At 41.4% G+C, this 21,227-nt stretch overlaps 1 protein-coding gene across 1 annotated transcript in view; it reads left to right on the top strand.

Annotated features, from left to right (window-relative positions):
* ROR1 (receptor tyrosine kinase-like orphan receptor 1) overlaps window positions 1-21,227 on the top strand; it is a 564,029-nt gene that overhangs the window by 494,273 nt on the left and 48,529 nt on the right. The window contains exons 5-6 of the mRNA XM_006862461.1: window positions 17,619-17,746; window positions 20,350-20,667. Coding sequence (XP_006862523.1) covers window positions 17,619-17,746; window positions 20,350-20,667 — 446 coding nt within the window. The remainder of the gene's footprint in view (window positions 1-17,618; window positions 17,747-20,349; window positions 20,668-21,227) is intronic.

Raw genomic sequence — 21,227 nt, 5'->3', positions numbered from 1 at the left:
GAGAGAGAGAGAGAGAGAGAGAGAGAGTTGTACCTCAAGGAATCGCTCACACAACTGTAGAGGCTGGAAAGTTCCAGGTCTGAGGGTCAGACGTCAGACTGAAGGCTTCTCCCAATTCTCGTAGCTGCAGAAACTAATGAGCCCAAGATCAGCAGGCAAGTTGGCAGGCTGCTGGGTCACAGGCGATGGAGGGTGATGAATCCCAAATTTGACCAACAATACAGAAGGTGGTTGGTACAAGTCTCAAGAATAAGAGGTCAGATGATGACAAGCCAGATTCAGGATCAGGAGTAAGCAGAACAGTCAATGAACTTTGCCAGAATATCTTTATATTGAATGCAGGCCACACCCCAAGGAAACTCCCCTTAAAACTGATTGGCTGATCACCTAAGATTACCTTATGGAGATGACTAATTACATCATATCACAAAATCAAAGATTACTACATCACTACACAATTGCCAAACCACCGATACTCATGGCTAGCCATGTTGACATGCAACGTTAGCCATCACACAGGGCCAAGAATGGAGACAGAAAGATCAGTCAGGAGGCTATTCTCACTAACTCGATGGTTGAGGAGACTTTAACCAGAATAATTGTAAAAGGGTAGAATTGAAAAGAACATTAACGTCTAATATAGTTTGACTTTCATATTATACAAATGGAGTAACTGAGGCCAAAAAGAGGGGTGTGACCTGACCAAGGTCATATCGAAATAAAGCTCTTTGGCATTCAATATGGGACCAAGGACCCTGGGCTTCTGATCTCCAGCTCATTGACTTTTCCACTCAGCAATGCCATGTTTAGTCTCTAGAGAAACCTGAAACTTAGTTGACCAGAAGTTTTTCTGTCAGTATCTGGGAAGTGGGGATAGCCTTTGCTGGATGGAGAGAAACTGTATCAAGCCAGACTACCAAGGAAAGATCTTTTCTTTTCATCCTTTTTCCCTCTGCCCCCAGATCTTTGTCTCTCTCTCTCCTTCCTCCAAAGAAACCTCCAATTACTGCTTATGAGGAGTCCTGGTGTGATACTGTAGGATCAGCACTGGACTGAGAACCACAAGATCAGCAGTTCAAACCCACCATCTGCTCCTCAGAAATCCTATCCAGGCTTTCTTTGAGTCGGAACCAACTCGATGGCACTTAACAACAACAAACTGCTTATGAAATTTCTTTCCTTTTGTCAAGTCTGAGCAATGTACAGCACAATCTATTTCCATTTCTCAAGCTTGTCTTCACAATATATTAATAGAACTACTGTCTCATTATTAAACCCTTGAACTGTTTTAAGGACAAATAAAAACAAAACCGACTATTTCTGTCTAAACTCATTTTCCTTCTATATGTACATAGAACTATTTTAAATAGCAGCAATATTGCTCCAATTTCGTGTTGCCGTTTTCACTATATAGTATGCAGTGTAGAGAGCGTTGGAGTCCTGGTGTGGCACTGTGGGTTAATACGCTGGACTGCAAAGCCATTTTGAACTGCAGGGTCAGCAATTCAAGCTCACCAGCTGCTCCTTGGAAACCCTATATAGGGTTGCTATGACTCAGAACTGACTCGATGGCAATTAACAACAACAATAACATAGATAATATTATTATATATATTTTAACTAGCTCTATAGTAGTCCTATTTCTGGTAGTGGAAATAGCAGGAAATTTGAAGGGAGAGCGTCATCTATGAAGTCAGGCTAGCGCTGCCTGCCTTGGGGGCTTCCTGACACATAGTAGGAATATAGTTGTATCCGTTGCTCCCTCCTTTTTTTGTTTCTAGTTTGGGCCACTATTGTAAGCATCTAGGTATCATTAGAAATGGTATCCATAGCTAAAAGTTGTAAGTCACTTCTTTTGTATCTCTCTCAAGGTGTAGAATATTGTAGATCATATAGTAAAATCCTGAAGGTGTTTGTTATTGTTAAGTGCCACAGAGTTGGTTCCAACTCATATTAACCTTGTATTGGGTTTCCAAGGTTGTAAATCTTTGCGGGAGGAGCAGAAAACCTCAGCTTGCTTCTTGTGGAGTGACTGGTGGGCTTGAACTACCGACCCTGTGGTTTGAAGTCCAGTGCTTATCCTACAGAGCCACTGCACTCCCAACTCATGAAGTTAGGTGGAGGTAAATGAAGAATTATTGTTAAGTGCCTTTGAGTCAGTTCTGACTCATAGCAACCCTTAAGACTTTAAAATCTTCGTGGGAGCAGAAAGCTTCTTCTTTCTCCTGCAGATCAGCCGGTGGGCTCAGACAGCACACCCTGAGGTTCACAGTCCAGTGCTTATTGCATGGAACTACCATGCTCCCAAATGAAGAATAAAAGAGGAAGAAAACATTTTAATTTGAAAACAAAATTAGATAAGAAGTTTGCGGTTTTCCAATTGTATGTTGTTTGTTGTTGCCTTTGAGTTGGTTCTGACACATAGTGTCCCTTTGTAGAGTTTCTGATGAGTGGCTGGTGGGCTTGAACTGCCAACTTTGTGGTTAGCCGTCTAGTGCTTATCCTACAATGCCACATCTAAATAACAAGTATTTACTGGGTACCTGCCTAGGAATGGCAGGGTGGTTTGTGAAAAGCTTGAGCCTGGGGCTAAGTACACAAATGTCCATTTTAGATGGCCCTTTGATAGCCTTATGAAGAATGGATCGGAAGAACACAAGATTGGAGGCAGGGGTCCCCAGTTCAGGGAATATTGTGGTAAGTCAGCTGAGGAGATCTGGACCAGGAGGGAAGAGAGATGACAAATTCAAAACTCGCAATGGAAGCTAATTCTATTTCAAGTTAAAATGTTGCTACTCTTAAAGGCTGCAGTTTTCCTCATCTCTTCATTTCTTTCTTTTTTTGTTGTTTTCTTAAGGTCTTATTGTGAATTGAGTGAAAGTATACAGGGCAGATCATCAGTTTTACACTCAACAAGTCATATACTTTGTTTCATTACAATGGTTATAATCCTCTCCATGTACCATCAGTTAACAGCATTTCTATCTATTCATTTTAGCTCGTTTTTGTTTTTTTAAAACACTCAGGCATATATAATAATTTACACCACCAAAGGGCACATTCTGCAAGCTTGCCTCCTGGCCGCCAGCTCTCAGTCCCCCTGTTCCCATGAAACTAGAGTCCTCAACTGTCTTCATTTCTTCCAATAAGCAACATCATGATAACTGGAGAAAGAATTAAAGTTGCTTAGGATCTTATGTAATATGAATCTGCAGTCAATGCCCCTGGAAATTGTAGTCAGGATATCAAACAGCATATTGCATTGGGTAAATCTGCTGCTAAAGATTTCTTTGTTTTAAAAGCAAAAAATGTCACTTTGTGTGCCTGACCCAAGCCATTGTATTTTCAGTCTCCTCATATGCATGTGAGAGCTAGACAATAAATAAAGAATTCCAAAGAAGATTTAATGCCTTTAAATTATGGCATTGGTGAAGAATATTGAGTATGCTATGAACTACCAGAAGAATGGACAAATCTGCCTTGGAAGAATTCCAGCCAGAATGTTCCTTAGAAGAAAGGGAAGTGAGACATTGTCTCACACTTTGGACATTTCAGGATAGACCAGTCCATGAAGAAGAACATTCTGTAGAAAGTCATCAAAATAATAGGAGAACCCTCAACAAGATAAATTCACACAGTGTCTACAACAATGAGCTCAAACATAGGAACAATTGTGAGAATCACTATGTTTATGCTCTGTTGTAAATCGGGTTGATGTGAGTCGGAAGCAACTTAATGGCACCTAAAAACAAGAAGTTCAATTTTATGCATGTTGAGTTTAAGATCCCTTTAGGTATTCAGGCGGAGGTATGGAAGCTGAAGTTCAGAGAATGATTTGGTCTGAAGATAAGGTTTTGGGAGTCATTCATCAAAGAGATAATAATTTAAAGCCAGGACTGGAAAATCAAGTAAAGAACAGGTAGAGAGAAAATACTCTGAGGACTGAGCCTGTGGTTCTCAGTGAATGGAAATCTTGAACTAGCAAAGGAAATGAAGAAGGCACAGCCAATGAAATAAGAGAAGAGTTAACTGAAAAAAAAAGTATTTCAAGAAGGAGTGACAGCTGTGTAAATGTTGCTGATAAGCCAGTAGAGATAAGAACTGCAAGTTCACTACTGGACTTAGTAACTTGGATACCATTGACCTTGACGAGAGTTCTTTCAATATAATGGCAGGGCAAAGGCCTCATTGGAGTGGGTCCAGGAGTGATTGTCAAAACTGGAGAAAACAATTTGAGAGGTATTGCTATAAAAGGGAGAGGAAAATATAAAGGTAACTGAACAGGAACAGGGCTAAAGAGAAATTGCTGAACTGTGGGAGATATCATAGAACATTGGTATATCCATGGGAACGATCCAGTAGAGATGGAAAAGAAAAAATGGTGATGTAGATGAGACAAGGGAGAATTACCAGAGCAATGTCCATGAATAAGCAAGAGGAGTGGGCTTCTGTGTTCAGTCAACAGGTGGACTGCAGTATGGAGCAAAGGGGCCCATCCACCGTAAGCAGTGTAAGGATCAGTCAGTGGGATAGATGTGGCAGTTTAATCAAACTTCTGTTCTTAAAGGCTTAGTCCTGGCCTTTTTGTTGGCTCTCTTTGACTTTATAAGTCATATCCATTTCTGTCTGCAGCATGTTCACAGAGTTTACACACATGCACTTAACAACAACAATCTTCAGAACAATGTGAGGGAACAAATTATAAGGTAGAAAAAGCTCCAACTGGTAACTGAATCCAAATGTAATTGTATAATTGACTACCAAGCCTCTTTAAGCGCTCACTGCCCCCTCTCAGCACTCCCCCACACACATACAGCACTACCATACACCTCAGTTCTTAAGCTCTAACCTGGGGCCTCTCAGGTACCCTTTCCACCTCATTAGAGCCCCACTCTGGCTCTGGCCTCACTTACTGAAGCTAGAATACTATTTAATCCGTCAACCACTGAGTTATATTCATCTTGTAAACATTCTCCACTCCAGAAGCTTTCCCAGCCTTCAAGAACCCTTCTTTTATACTCAGCAGTGGGCTTCAACAAACCTGTTGGTTGGAAAGAAAGAGGAGGGAGGAAGAGAAGGGGAGCCGGGATTGTATTTATCACACATGGATTTCTTCCCCTTTAGACTTGAAAGTCCAGGTGAACGGAGATACATCTTTTGCATCTAAATGCCTCCCTTCCTCAGCTCTATACTTTCCTATGCAAGTTAACCCCACTCGTGTTCCTTATTTCTCCTACCATTGGATTTCACCACTGTATCCCAGAAGCCCCTTGTCTAACTCATCTACCTTGTCTACTTACAATATTTCCATTTGTTGCATCACAAATAGATATTTATCTTAATGTTAATTTCTGCTCCTACTACAATTTTTTAAATGTGTATTGCTCTGTATTTGACATCGGCATCTGTGTATTGCCCTATTTTGATTTGGGGATTGAGGAAAGGCTTCAATTCACCATTGCTTTTTAAAGAAGTTAGTAGTCTTATATAACCACCATCAGCAAAATAAATGGTCAACATAAACTGAGATACAACAGAAAAGCAAGGACTAAGGGTTAGGTTTCACCCTACTTATGAGCTGTAAAATGAAATTAAAACCCTCGTAAGAAGTCCCTAAATTCCATTTACCACTCTTTGCACAAACCTTCTGGGTTTTTTTGTTTTGTTTTCAGACTATGACCAAAGCCTTTTAAGGGAAGAGAAAAATCAAAGCCATCCTAGTAACATTTGTGGTAGAAAATTAGACCAGATTGGTATGTGTGAATTTCACATTATTCTAAAGTCCATTAATCTCAATAGGCAAATTTAGGAGGTAGTTTGAATGCTTGATATTTGGAGAGCTGCCAAGAACATGCAAAGGATTTATGTTGAGAACTTGGGGGCTCCAAGCCTTACCTATGTATTCCCAGCTTGTCTAACCAGAGAGGCAAAGTAGACCCTTCACAGAAGGAAAAGTGAAACACACAATGCCATCCTGGAAGGTGCGATACCACCCTACCACGAAACCTCAGTAAATTGAAGAGGGTGAAAGTCACTAGTACTTCTTGTTAGTGATCCTCTATATTACTGTGATGTTGCAGACCTCTCATTCCGAATGTATGTTTAAACAGGAATAAAATATATTACACGCGTAATTTTCCCTCAAATTACATTTGTGAGATACAAGACTTGGTAATTCTGCTTCTTTCCAAAGTGAAATGCAACCCTCGTGTTTCCAAACATCCGTATGAAGCAAAGCCAATACCTTCTCGTTTCTAACTTGGACACAAGTAACTATTATGTGCTGGTCTGGAAACTATGACAGAACGTTATTCATCTGTTTGTTTTAATGGTTCATAGCCAAGAAATTTTTTTTTTAATGTATAAAAATGTAATTTAATTTTTAAGGCAAAAAATCAGTGAGGGAAAGAGTAAGGAACTCTTTCTATTGAAATAAATGTCACAAATTAAACATTAACAGTTGTTAGTGTCCAGGTGTGGGAAACAGCACGTGATATTTGGCACAATCACCTGAAAATTGCCCGTAGTTAAAAAGGCATTCCAACAAGAGAAGAAGGGAAATGAGGGTTAGCTGAATTCTCAACCTTCGAGATCTAGGTCTTCTCTGTGAGTCTTTGCCCTCTGGGTTGACAAGACTTGATTGGCTCACTTTGAAAGTTGACCTGAAAGGTCAAGTATTTTAACACATTACCTTCTTTGATGCCCAGTCTCAGACTGGTCTTTAGAAAACAGATTTTGTGAGATAACTTTGGGATCACATATTTAACCTGAACTCTCTTAACCACAGCTAGCCTAAGGCAAAGTTAGCTTGTGGTGCTCCTAAGAGGTCCCATTCCAGCACATGCCCCTCTTACCAACTCTTCCTGCATCTTCGCCTAGACCTGTCCTTTTACCCCTTTTCCGAGGACCTTTTACTCCAAGGTGTGTACAGGTAAAGCTGATAAGACTTAAATTATTACCTCTCCTCCGAGTTGGCACTTCCACCAAGTATGACTCAAAGTCTTCTCAGAAAGAGAAAGGATACATTTTGGGGTGGGTGGTCATTTTTTATTCCATATCAGATTGTTACTTAATTTTAAAGTGTCTCTGATCTTTTATCCGTATTGGAGTAATCCTGCATCCTCCTTTTGGGCCCTTAGTTTTATCATATATACCCTCTTTTAATTAAAAGACAGAGCTTTGATTTTCCCAAGGATGAACCATACCTGAGTCAGAAGACTTTACTTGCACCCTGAGGTTACTACTGTCAGCCCCAGGAAAAAGGATTTCCAAACCTGCCATGGTTATGCTTTTAACCAGATGGAGGACCTGCTTTACAGATTTTTGAAAAGGGATACTCCAATTAAGTCCCTAGGTGGATAAAAAACAGTTTGCATTTGGGGTTGGCCATTTGAACAAAACCAGTGGTACTGTAGTAGAAAGTATAATGTGCTTCTATAAAGATTACAGTCAAGAAAATCCTTTGGAGCCATTCTACTCTGTAACACGTGGGGCGCTGAGACGAGGAATCCACTCAACTGCAACAGATTTGATTTTGGTTCCCATCCAGTTGTCTTTTGAGAAGGCACTGGGTAGTTCTTTTTGTGTTGGGTAAGAGTAATTGCTCCCCTGTAGGAAAGACAATAAGCCACACTTGACTAAATGCTCACTGAATCACACCAAGGGGCACTACCTCTCTTTGAGCACTGTGGTGCCTAGTTTGGGGGGAGGCTCTTGTGTGACTTTGATCACTGTGCTTCCAAATAGAGCTGTGTGAGTTTGGTAAGATGGAGGGTCAGAGAAAAAGAGAAAGACTCCCAGCAAGATGGATTGGCAAAATGGCAGCATCAGTTGGCTCAAGCATGGCAATAATTGTGAGGTTGGTCCAGGACCAGGCAGTGTTTCGTTCTGTTATGCATGGGGTCACTATGAGTCGGTACCAAGTCAATGGCACCTAACAACAACAACAAAGTGGGATAAATTCAGAAGTGTGTGATTATTTCATTCACTACGGTCTACCAGAATGAGGCTGCCACACTGTGGGCTTTGAGATCTCTCTCCCTGTCATTCCTGTTGAGGAACCATGAAAACAAAGAATCCTGCCAATATGATGTAAATCGCCAATATTTCAGATTAGTCATTGTGGAAACCAACAATACTCCTACCTTCAAAATAGCTCCTTGACTGTGAGACTTGAAGTTCTACTCATTGGCTGATTCCCCAGGCCCCTGTATCTTGTCTCCTGCATTTCTGTTAGATTTTCTGGGTTTGCAAAGTGTACCTACATTCACATTTCCCTCCAAGGAGAGGCCCATAAACTGGGCATTATCCCAAAGGAACCCCTGGATGCTACAAAGGGTTACTGTGGCTGCTAACCAAAAGGTTGGAGGTTTGAGTCTAACCAGAGATACCTCAGAAGAAAGGTCTGGAAATCTACTTCCCCAAAAGTCAGCATTGAAAGCCCTAGGGGGCACAGTTCTACTTTGACACACAAAGGGCCATGAGTTAGAGTCAACTCAAGGGTAACTGATTGATTACTCCAAAGGGGAACGCATCAGCCAAAGTCAGTTCAGCTGATGAAATCTAGGACCCTGCCCATGCCCTCAGATAAATTCTGATTAAGAAAGTGGTTTCCAGTTTGGAAGATGTTTCTGGAATGGAGAAGGGTCCCTGTCCATGAGCTCATGACAGTCTTCACATCTAGGACACTTCAGTTGGTCAGTCAGGCAATGAACCTTATTTTCTACCTCTGGTGATCTGGAGGGGGTACAGCTCTTGTCAGCACCCTCTTCTTTGTCCCACGGGTGTTTATTGATTTGTACACTCTGCTAGGCCCAAGGACCTGAACAAGTCACAGTCATTACCTCTGAAGAATGGTGAGCTAGGCATAGGACAGATAAACACAATCTGAAGCCGTAAGTGATGAGAGTGGTGTGCGGAGCACCAGAGGCAGTAAGGAACACCTGGATTCTGAATATGAGAATCCATTTACCAGGGGTAAATGAGGATGGACCGCATTTCAGGCTTCAAACATCCAAGTGCATGTCCAGGTCAACGGGACTAGCAAGCTAGATAGTGCAGTGAGAATCACCAGGTTCCTAAGCCTGACAGCAGAATGTAGGCTGAAAACATTGACAAGGAGCAGCTTATGAAGGATCTTGTATACTAAACCCAGAAGATTGATATGATGTGGGAATCATGATGGCTTTGGGGCAGGAAATGCCCTGACCAAGTTTTGGAACCATCACTCTGGGGATAGAGTGAAGGAAAGATCAGAGGAGGGAGAGCCCTCTATTCATGACCCCCATACACTACCTTCTAGGAGTGAAGCTACAAGTGCATGTGTCCAGGCCACCTTCGGATCGCCTCTTACATCTGTGTCTGCCTTGTTGTCATCTCACTGAACATAATGTACAGTCAAGGATATTAGTTCCCCATATTCCTCTTCCACTCACAACCCTTTAAAAATGAAGTGCCCACCACAGTAATACAAATCAATCCATGCTAGAATCTTCCTGACCAAATATATCAGCTCTCCCATGAAAGCAGGTCAGCCTAAAACAAAAATGTGAATTGTTAAAATGGTAGGAAATCAGTCACCCAGGAAAAGGCCATGAGGGACTTCTATACAGTTATAATGATTCAGTGAAATTATCTGAGAATTTTCTTGACATCCTGTTCTGTCTATACAAGGTGACTTCAAAAAGTTCATGGAAAAATTGAATTAAAAGATGATAGAACTTTTCAGAGCCCACTCATACACCATAAGACCACATCCACCCAAGACTTTCTTTATTTTCTGACTTTTCATTTTGTAATATTTTTGTACATTGAAAATGCAGTAAAAGTACTAAGAAAGAATTTCCTTTAAAGTGATCATCTTGCTTAAACATAGTACAGTTCTCAAAAGGAAGAAATTAACATTGATACAATATATTATTGGAGTTCTGGTGGGGCTGCTGTAGGGTTAGCACTGAACCACAAGGTCTGTTGGCAGTTCAAACCCACCAGCTGCTCCTCCGAAACCCTGTACAGGGTCGTGATGAGTCGGAACCAAAACAATACTATTAACTAATCTACAGACTATATTCACCTTTTACCAGTTTCCCCACTAATGTTTAGGGTTTCTTTTTAATTCACTTGTCTATGACAACCATTGAGTTGGCTTTGTTGTCTTCCTCAAATTTGAGCCAAGCTTCAGAAACCCTGAATTTCTTTAAAAAGAAACGTTGTGAGCCTCACAGGGTCCAAACTTGGTACAACTCCACTTTGGCAGCTCTTTGAGGTATTCTGGATCTTTTCACCCCTCTCTCCCCCCATCAATCCTTTCTGCTCTCTTCCCCTCCCCAGAAGCTACATCTTGGGCTTTCCTTAACCCACACTCTGCAGTGTGCTGTTTTAATTTTCCAAGAATACTCTTGTTTGCTCACTGAGTTACCCTATCTGTTGCTGTTCTGACTCCCACTGTGATTGTCAGGTTCCCTTGGGCTGTGATTCACAGTGGCAGAGGCTTTGCATAACAGTGTGTCCCTTTCCTTGACTGATGGTGGTTTGTAGATAGATACACCTACTGCTGCCATGCTGTTTTGCTATTGGCTTATCCCATTTTAGCATAGTCTCCTGGCCCTGGGGGATGAGGAGAACATTGTGGAGGGCAACTGCATTTGCTCTTCCCAGCCACCTAAGAGGAATGTAGAGGATTTAGAGGCTAGCCACTGTACTAACTAAATTACCTTTATGAGAAACATGAGTTCCCATCCAAACATCACAGAGAGGTAGCTGGTGCCCACTGCAGTGATGGACGAGCAATTTTCTTTGCATTTTTACAATGCGCTTTTCTTCTCCATAAGAGGCAGCCTCATGCATGCTTCTTGCAAGTACCCTTCCATTCTTGCTGTCTCATCACTTCCTGCTTTTAATTTGCTGAATGCAGTGTGAGGCAGAAGGACATCAATGATGAAAGAAGTGTGAGTTGTAGAAAAACATAGAGCTGATTAATGCTAGAGGAACATTTCTTCCCCTCCAGCCAAAGTTAGGAGAAAAACAAAAAAGAATTGTGACTTTGTGTTTAAAAGAAAACCTTTTGCCACCCCACAAAGCCCAGTGCCACCCAGTTGATTCTGAATCATAGTGACACGTAGGACAGGGTGAAAGTGCTCCCGAGGGTTTCTGAGGCTTTTCATCTTTACTGCAGCAGGCTGTCTCATCTTTCTCCCACAGAGCAACTGGTAGGTTCGAACCACTTACTGCACAATCATAGCTCCTCTTTTGTCACACATCTCACACTAAAGCATCTTCAGAGCAGAAAGACCCTGTGATTGGTTCAAAGGAAGCTGTGTAGTATGGTATGGAGAAAATATAGTTCTTCTATATGTTGTGTGGTATGGGACAAATTTAGCTCTTCTGTGTGCTATGTGGAGTCCTAGTGTGGCGCTGTGGGTTAATGCTCCAGACTGCAAAGTCATTTAAACTGCAAGGTCAGTGGTTCAAGCTCACAAGCTGCTCCTTGGAAACCCTATACAGGGTCGCTATGGGTCAGAACCGACTCAACAGCACTTAACAACAACAATGTGTTATGTGGTATGTGGCAAAGCTAGCTCTTTTATGTGCTGTGTGGTATGGGGAAAATCTAGCTCTTCTATGTGCTGTTGGATTTTGGAAAATGATTTCCTCTTCCTGGCATGCAGTCTTCTCATCTGTATAATGGGAACAATTAGGCATGCACCTTCTTTATTTTGTTGTTGTTGTGAGGAGCAGATGATTTAAAGTCTATTTTATATGTCAGTGACATTGAACAGGCTTGGCATAGAGGAGTTGTTGTTAGGGCCATCAAGTCAGTACAGACTCATAGCAACCCTACGCACAGCAGAACGAAATACTGCCCGGTCCTGGGCCAACCTCACAATTGTTGCCAAGCTTTAGCCCATTGATGCAGCCACTTTGCCAGTCCATCTCACTGGGGGTCTTCCTCTTTTTCTCTGACCCTCCACCTTACCAAACATGATATCCTTCTCCAGTGACTGGTCCTTCATGACAATATGTCCAAAGTATGAGAGACGAAGTTAGGCCATCCTGGCCTCCAAGGAGCACTCTGTCTGCACTTCTTCCAACACAGATCTATTGGTTCTTTTGGCAGTCCATGGTACTTTCAATATTCTCTTCCAACACCATAACTCAAAAGCATCAATTCTTCTATGGACTTTCTTATTCACTTTCCAGCTTTCACATGCATATGAGGTTACTGAAATTACCATGGCTTGGATCAGGTGCACTTTAGTCCTCAAGCTGACATCTCTGCTCTTCAATACTTTAAAAAGGTCTTGTGCAGCAGATTTGCCTAATGCAATACATCATTTGATTTCTTGACTGCTGCTTCCATGAGTGTTGATAGTTGATCCAAGAAGAATGAAGTCCTTGACAACTTCAGATTTTCTCCATTGATAAGAATGTTGTTTATTGGTCCAATGGTGAAGATTTTTGTTTTATTTACATTGAGATGCAATCCATACTGAAGGCTGGGTCTTTGATCTTAATCAGTAAGTATTTTAAGTTCTCTTTACTTTCAACAAGCAAGGCTGTATCATTTGCATATCGCAGGTTGTTAATGAGTCTTCCTCCAATCCTGATGCCACATTTTTCTTCATATAACCCAACTTCTTGGAATATTTGCTCAGCATACAGGTTAAATAAGTATGATGAAAGAATACAACCCTGTCACACACAGTTCTTAATTTTACACCATTCAGTGTTTCCATGTTCTGTTCGAACAACTGCCTCTTGGTCCATGTACAGTGATTGCTGCATAAATTTGAATAATAGTGGTATTAACTGGTCTACCCCGTTGTTTTTGTTGTTGTTAAGTACCGTGAAGTTGGTTCGACTCATAGTGACCCTACACAGGGGTTCCAAGGCTGTAAATCTTTACAGGAGCAGACTGCTTCATCTTTCTCCTGCAAACCGCTGGTAGTTTTGAACTGCAGACCTTGATGTTAGCAGCCTGATTCGTAACCACTACGCTACCAGAGCTCCTTGGTCTTCTCTGAAGGCACATGGATATTATCCTATCACAGACAGCATTGTACCTCATGACTGATCTTAATATGTTCTTTTTGATGATGAATGCAAAACCATTCCTTTTCAATTTGTCATTCTCAAATAGTAAACCATGTGGTTGTCAGATTTAAAATAGCCAATACCAGTCCATTTCATCTCACTCATGCCTAAGATATCGATGTTTACATGTTCCATTTCATTTTTGGCAACTTCCAATTTTCCCAGTTTCATACTTCGTACATTTCATGTTCTGATTATTAATGGATGTTTACAGCTGTTTCTCTTCATTTTGAGTTGTGCCCCATCAGCAAATGAAGGTCCTGTGGTCTTTACTCTCATAGGCTTTACTTCGTTCGCATCATCATGGTCACCTCTACTTTGAGGAGGCAGCTCTTCCTCAGTCACATTTTGAGTGCCTTCCAACCTGAGGGGCTCATTTTCTGGCACTATATCTGACAGTGTTTCTCTGCTATTCATAAGGTTTTCAGTGACTAAATATTTGGAAGTAGTTCATCACTCCTTCTTCCTAGTCTTTGTCTGGAAGCTCATCTGAAACCTGTCCACCGTGGGTGACCCTGCTGGCATCTAAAATACTGATGGCATAGCTTTCAGAATCACAGCAACTCACAAGCCACCACAGTATGACAAACTGACAGACAAGTCGTGGTGGCATAGATTAAGGACTCATAAGATAGTTTCTTATGATAATGAGGCTGATTTAATGAAAAGCAGCACTGGAAAAACCAAACTTAATTATACATCTAGCAACATGTTGTAGTGGCCTGAGTGAACTTTAAATTTAGATCCCCTAGAGGGTCAGAGAAAAAGAAGACCCCCAACAAGATGGATTGGCCAAGTGGCAGCATCGATGGACTCAAGCGTGGCAACAGTAGTGAGGTTGGCCCAAGATTGGACAGTGTTTTGTTCTGCTGTGCATGAGGTCGCTATGTGTCAGTACTGACTCAATGGCACCTAACAACAACAACTATGTAACTAAGGATCTCTGATAGCATAGTGGCTACGAGTCGGGCTGCTAAACTCAAGGTCAGCAGTTCAAAACTACCAGCAGTTCTGAGGAAAAAAGATGAGGCTTTCTGCTTCCATAAAGATTACAGCCTCAGACACCCTATACAGGGTCACTATGTGTCAGAACCAACTCCATGGCACATAACCACCACCACCACCACTATGTAACTGGCTCTGTGAATTCAAGCCAGTTATTGCATTTCTCTGAACTTTAGTTTCTCCCTCTGTAAAATAAGGATGACAAAGCTTTCTATGAGGTGGCTCTGAGGACAGTACTTAGCATATAGTTCCCCGCACAGAGGTGTAAATGCTTAATGCATGTGTGTTTGTCTACTTCTGTGGGTCTCAATGACATTGAAATCACCTGGGATTTTCAAAATAGCAAAAGCGCCTAAACCTTATTCTTAGATTGATTGAATAGGTCTAGGGTGGAGCCTGGGCATCAGTATTTTGGAAAGCTTCCTGCAGAGATTGTAATAAGCAGCCAAGGTCAATAACTAGTCCCCAGTGGATGATGTCACATTGTTTATGTGGGTATACTCATACACATTTTTTATTTTTTGTATCTGTCCCCAGGAAGCTGGCCAGAAGAGCAGACATTCTGGGCTCAGTCAAAAATTCAATACACCTGCAGGTGTAAGCCCTTGATAAGATATGTGCAGCAAAGGAATTATATTCCATTTTATTCTGAGGGAGGTGGGGGAGTATTCAAAGGGTCCTTTTAGTGTCTTGAACTGGAAAGGTGGTAAGAATTTAACCTAAGCCTCACACATAAAATATGGGACCTGCCAGGAGGGTGGGGATTTATATCTGGGGATAATTCCAGAGTTTTGGCCTCCCAACAGATATAAATTGAGGCCTTGAGAGTTTAACACAAGGGAGGAAGAAGTGTTCTCATAATGACACCTTAAAAATCCAGGGCTCTGCTAATGCCTAGGGATAGAAAGGTATCATCTGTAATCGTGGGGGGTGGAGTTGAGTATATCCTCACCTCTGTTTAGGTTTCCAAGATCCAAGGCTAAGTCATCCGAGAACCTTCTTTCTCCCCATAGGTTTATGGTATTAGTTACCCAATAAAAGTTGGGTTAATTTTACAACCCAAGTAAAATTGAAGCCAAAAAGACTTCAGCATCACTCTAGGATTTATGAAAGTAAACATGTGGAATGCTTGCAGGATTTTGCATTAAAATTTCAATGTCTTTATGCCGGTTATATGATATATTCATTCATGTGTGTACTGAAAGGTTACATTTTTAAAAAGAGCTTTGCAGTAGTACAAACTATTTTCGGGACTAAACCGGAGATAGTTTCCCCATTCTCCACTTAAAATGACTGTTTTAGCTGATGAGAAGGAGAAAGTAGCAGAAAACTAGTGTCTCTGAATCATCAGGCCCACCAGGTATTGCTCACCTGCTTTCCTGCTCTGCAGTGCTTTCTAGACTCCCACAGTAAAGCCCGTTGAGGAAGTTCAGGCCCGTAGCACTAAGTTGAGTCTGTGTGACAAATGAGGGGCTCAGTAAATAGCTTCTTCAAACAAATGGCCTCTTTGGTAATTGTAAACACCTGAATAGTAATCATGTTACTTCTTAGTAGCATTAAAAAATGCATATCTTTTACATTATATGATGAGATCTTCATGATTTTCACTTAGGTTGTAAGTTGTCACCAAGTCATGGTGACCCCATGTGATCAGAGTAGAAGCATTCTGGAGGGTTGTCAAGGCTGTGACCTTTTACAAGCTGTGACCTTTTACAAGTAGACTGGCAGACTAGTCATCTAAGATGCCTCTGGGTGGGTCTGAACAGCCTGTCTTTCTGAGCTTAGTGGAGTGCTTAACCATTCGCACCATCCAGGGACTTTCGTTTACCGGGTTGTTGTTATTGTTGTTAAGCGCCATCTAGTCGGTTCTGACTCATAGCAACCCTGTATAGAGTTTCCAAAGTGTGGCTGGTGGGTGTGAACTGCCGACCTTGTGGTTAGCAATCCAGTGCTTATCCTACAGCGCCAAACCAGGACTCCATTCATTTATGGGGTGGTGGTTAGTGTTGTGTGCTGTTGAGTCAGTTCTGACACATAGCAACACTACATAGGGTTGCTGAGTCTCTGAATATGGGAACAGAAAACCTCATCTTTCTCCTGCGGAGCATCTGGTAGGTTCGAACTGCTGGTCTTGCAGTTAGCTGCCCAACACATAGTCCACGACACCACCAGGTTTCCTTATTTATGGGGTAGAAGAGTCAATTCTCATTTCCATCTTATCGTTAGAAAATCATGGCTCAAAGGGGTCACACAACTTGTCTTTGTTGTTAGGTATGGATGCATCTGCTTCAATTCATAGACACCTTATATAGAAACAGAACAAATGTTCCCTTGTCCTGAACTGTCCTCACAATCTTTGGTACATTTGAGGCCATTGTTGTAGGCACTGTGCCAGTCTATCTCATTGAAGGTCACCCTCTTTATTTGCTGACCCTCTGCTTTAGCAAGCATGATGTCCTTCTCCAGCGATTGGTCCCTCCAGAGGACATGTCTAAAGTAAGTAAGCCAAAGTCTCATCGTCCTCACTTCTAAGAAGTCATGTGACTTCTTCCTCCAAGACTATTTGTTCATTCTTCTGGTTCATCAACATCCCAATTCGAATGTGCCGGTTCTTTTTCAGGGTTCCTTTTTCCTTGTCAAGTTTTTTCATACATATGAGGATTTTGAAAAGACCATGGCTTGTGTCAGAAACGCCTGAGTCACTAAAGTGACATCTTTGCTTTCGTTAAAATTATAAAGAAGTCTTTGGCTGCAGTGTTGATTTCTTAACTGCATGAAGAGCATTTTGTTGTCCTGATTTTTGCTCTGGGATAGTTCAACTTCGAAGAAACCAAAGAGAAAGAATGATTCCAACCAGGCTAGCAGAGGGGCAGTCAGTATCCAGGATGGAGGTTGGTTGGCAGCCTTTTTTTTTTTTTTTTGGCTGTGGTCTGCTTTTGAGAAGTTTTGCTTTTTCTCTGGATTTCCTTGGCTTTAGTGATTTATTTCAAATTCAATTCTTGCCCTGTTTCTGCAGGGTAGTTTCCTAAGAGAGGAAGAGCCATACACTTGGGGTGTCCTCTGGTTTCTTTCCTTCTCCCCCTAATTAACATGTCAGTTGAAGTGGATCTTGTGGACCATGAACCTATACCTTGTAGCAAATGAAGCAGAAATAATCTCTGCTTAAAAACAACAACTGTAGAACATGTGCCCAGATTTCCAATTCATTTCCTTTCTACTCCTATAACTACATCATCTCCCAGCCCACCACCAGCTGCGAAAATAAAAGTGTTTTCTCCAAAATTTTAGGATGATTTCTGAGCTTTAGGATGATTTTCTGGGAGTGCAGGAAACTTGACCAATGTGACCAACAGATGTTTTAGTTGATGGATGGAACTGAGCTAGAACTGGATTCCTTAGGCCCGGCTTTAGGATACCGTGATCAACTGCGCCCCCTCGTGGTTATTTAGGGCATCGTACCTCCAGAGCGATCGTACGCATGTGCTGCAGCCCTAATAATAGTATCTGTGCTTTGTTTTTAGAGATGAGTATGAAGAAGATGGATTCTGTCAGCCATACAGAGGGATTGCATGTGCAAGATTTATTGGCAACCGTACAGTCTATATGGAGTCTTTGCACATGCAAGGGGAAATAGAAAATCAGATCACAGGTAAATAACACTACTGAAATTGTGCTTCTTCCTTAAATAACTATTTTTCTCACCAATAGGTTTTTGAGCCCTTCTCTTGACAAAGCATTAGACTTAAGTCTGAGGCCTGGAAGCAGTAGCATTAAGAAGCATAAGACATGCTCTCTGTTCTCTGGAATTTACATTAAAATAATTTATTGGAGGTTGCTCTTAGAGGCAAAAGAAGCTTTGAGAAATCTCACATCCATTCAAACACTCAATAAATATTATTAAGTGCTTTCATTGTACCAGGAACTGCGCTGAGCACGGGGGTATGATGAAATGGTGAATAAGCCAGGTCTGTCTCTGCCCTCACAGAGCTTACTATTGGGAAATAACATGCTCTAAGATTGAAAGGGAATGGATTTAGGGTCTAGCTGAATGCTAATCCCAGAACTACCATTATTGTGACTTTGGAGAAATCACTCATCCTCTATGAATATCTCTTTCTTCATCTGTGAAATGAATGATGAAGCATGATGATCCTAAATCTTTTCTTGCTTGTGGTGCTATGGCATAATGCACTGGACCACAAGGGCAGTTTGAACCACAAGGTCAGCGGTTCAAATTCAATAGTCACTTCTCAGAAACCCTATATAGGGTCTCTATGAATGGGAACCGGCTCAACAGCAATTAGCAACAATCTTTCTATATTTGACCCTTCCTACTGTTTTATATAAAGGAACTCTGGTAGCGTAGTGGTTACGAATCGGGCTGCGAACCTTAAGGTCAGCGGTTCGAAACTACCAGCCGCTCCGCGAGAGAAAGATGAGGCTTTCTACTCCCGTAAAGATTTACACCCGCGGAAACCCTGTACAGGGTCGCTATGGGTCGGACCCGACTCGATGGCACTCAACAACAACAACAACAACTGTTTTATAATTGGGAAGTGGCTTTCTTTTTCATTGAAACGTAATATTATAGCACTTTCTGGTCCAGTCCTGTAGCCCACTTTATATACTGTTGGTGGAGGTTATAGAGCAATAATACGTACAATGATAGAGGTGGACCTCTGTGTACCTCTATCATTACTATAATTATTATGACTCTGCACCAGGCACCTCTTTGAAATCTATTGACATTCCCTTCATAAGGTTTTACTAGAGTTGCTGGATTTAGCCAATGAAATTACCCAGTTAAGTAGAAATTTAAGTTAAACACTTTTTTTTTTTTTGAGCCTCTTTTCATTTATCTAGCTACCCTGGTGTCATGCTATGTCAGCACTGGACTGCAAACTACGAGGTCAGTAGTTCAAACCCACCATCTGTTCCCTGGAAACCCTATACAGGGTTGCTATGCGTTAAAACCAAATGGATGGCATGTCACAAAAACAACAATGTTCCAAATGTTTATGTAAAATTTAAATGTAATGGAGTATCATTTCATTTATCTGGAAACCATAGGATTTAAGAGAGTCAAGAATAAGCACAAAGCGGGCACATGGAACAACAGAAAATCCAGAAACCATGCCTTAAGGGGAATTTGAAAGAACTTGGAGGAGGAGGGTGATCCATAGGAAGATGTACAGCCCTAAGGCTTTCAAGAGGAAAAATGATTCTATGAAATTCCAGAGAGCAGAAGGAGGCAATAGTGATGGGGGGGAGATGTTAAAAGCACAAGTCAGCCTCATCTCAGAGCATTTGTAATAGGCTATTAATTAAATATCACACACAAAATGGGAGGTTCTGATCGAAATATATGATAAATCAAATTGGAATAATCTCATGAAGATTTTTAGTGAACATCAGTTGACTATAAACTATTGCACTTAAAAAAAAAAAATCCATTTAAATTTGTCTAGCCCAGCATCTCCCAAACTTGTTTAGACTAATTTCTCCTAACACTGTTTATGTTCTACAGAAGTAAAGCTCTGAGTGACAAACTTTGGGAAACAGTATTTCAGCAACCTCCTAGACTGCCTAGTGAAATATAAGCTCCTTGTCATTGGAGGTCTTCCTTTTGAACATAGATTTCTATTGGGTAAGAAATTAGGCCATGGGTCTACAGATCCAATAGCATTCTGTGATTGTCACTGAGACAGTTGGGATGTCCTCTGCAAGAACTACCAGGTAAGTAGCCTGGTTTTTCAGAAGATGGAGAAGAAGCATTCAAACCATAAAGAAATTAAGCAAGTTACCCAAAGTCATCCAGCAAGTCATAGAACTAAGTGCTGTTTCAGACACAGGCACAGGCACAGCCACCACCTAAGACAAGCTCAGCCCTGCAGCTGTCAAATGTTTTAGAAGCTTCACAAAACTAATCAAAAGTACTGGATGAAACACAAAGTTCTGTTTCTTTGTAGTAAAAATGAAAAATATATTGTACTTTAACCTAATTAATTCTTTTTATTAGGAAATGGAACATATGTAATATAATCTTGTTTTTATAACTTTGTAGTCACAATGATTTTTTTCAAGCCAGTGAAAGGTAGCTGCTTAGACATCTGAAATGAATCTCCTTCTCTTTGACTGTTTGAGCATAGCAGATTCTGCTCAGTGTGTGTTTATATCTGATATCTGTTGACTAGATAACCAGAGAAGATAAACCCTGGCCCCTTGGAGTCAGTAATTGTGTTTGTTTTTCAGCTGCCTTCACCATGATTGGCACCTCCAGCCACTTATCTGATAAGTGCTCTCAGTTTGCCATTCCTTCCCTGTGCCACTACGCCTTCCCATACTGTGATGAAACCTCATCGGTCCCAAAGCCTCGTGACTTGTGTCGCGATGAATGTGAAATCCTTGAAAACGTCCTGTGTCAAACAGAGTACATTTTTGCAAGATCGAATCCCATGATTCTGATGAGGCTGAAACTGCCAAACTGTGAAGATCTCCCCCAGCCAGAGAGCCCAGAAGCTGCAAACTGCATCCGGATTGGAATTCCCATGGCAGATCCTATAAATAAAAGTAAGTGGTATCCCCTCACTGTCTGTTCTGCCCTGGGTCCAGCAACCCCATGGCACAGTGGGAACTGGAACTTAGCCCAAAGTAATCTGCATTGGCAGTCACCTGACTTCCCAGTTTGCTGAGTGTGCAATGGTAGATTAAACATAGTCCCTACTTTCAAAGAACTTCATGAAGACCAACCAGTAAATCAGCTGTTGTAGAGTCGTTTCTGACTCATGGTGATCCCATGGTGTGTCAAGAGTAGACTAGAACTCCATCAGGGTTTTATTGACTGATTTCTCAAGTGTAAATTGCCAGCCCTTTCTTTTAAGGTAACTCTGGGTGGACTCACACCTCCAACATTTTGGCTTAACAGCCAAGTACCAGCCCATTTGCACCACCTAAGAACTCCTTCTTGAAGACAATACTGTAAAAGGTCATATTTTGGCTCTCATAGACTTGTTTTCATTTTCTTCAGCTTCAGTTTGAATTTGCATATGAGCAATTGATGATCTGTTCCACAGTCTGCCCCTGGCCTTGTCTTCACTGATGATATGGAGCTTTTCCATCGTCTCTTTCCA

The sequence above is a fragment of the Chrysochloris asiatica genome, unplaced genomic scaffold (genome assembly GCF_000296735.1).
Source record: "Chrysochloris asiatica unplaced genomic scaffold, ChrAsi1.0 scaffold00048, whole genome shotgun sequence".
Lineage (NCBI taxonomy): Eukaryota > Metazoa > Chordata > Mammalia > Afrosoricida > Chrysochloridae > Chrysochloris > Chrysochloris asiatica.
The sequence above is the reverse complement of the archived record's forward strand: the minus strand, read 5'-3'. Positions and strand labels throughout refer to the sequence as shown.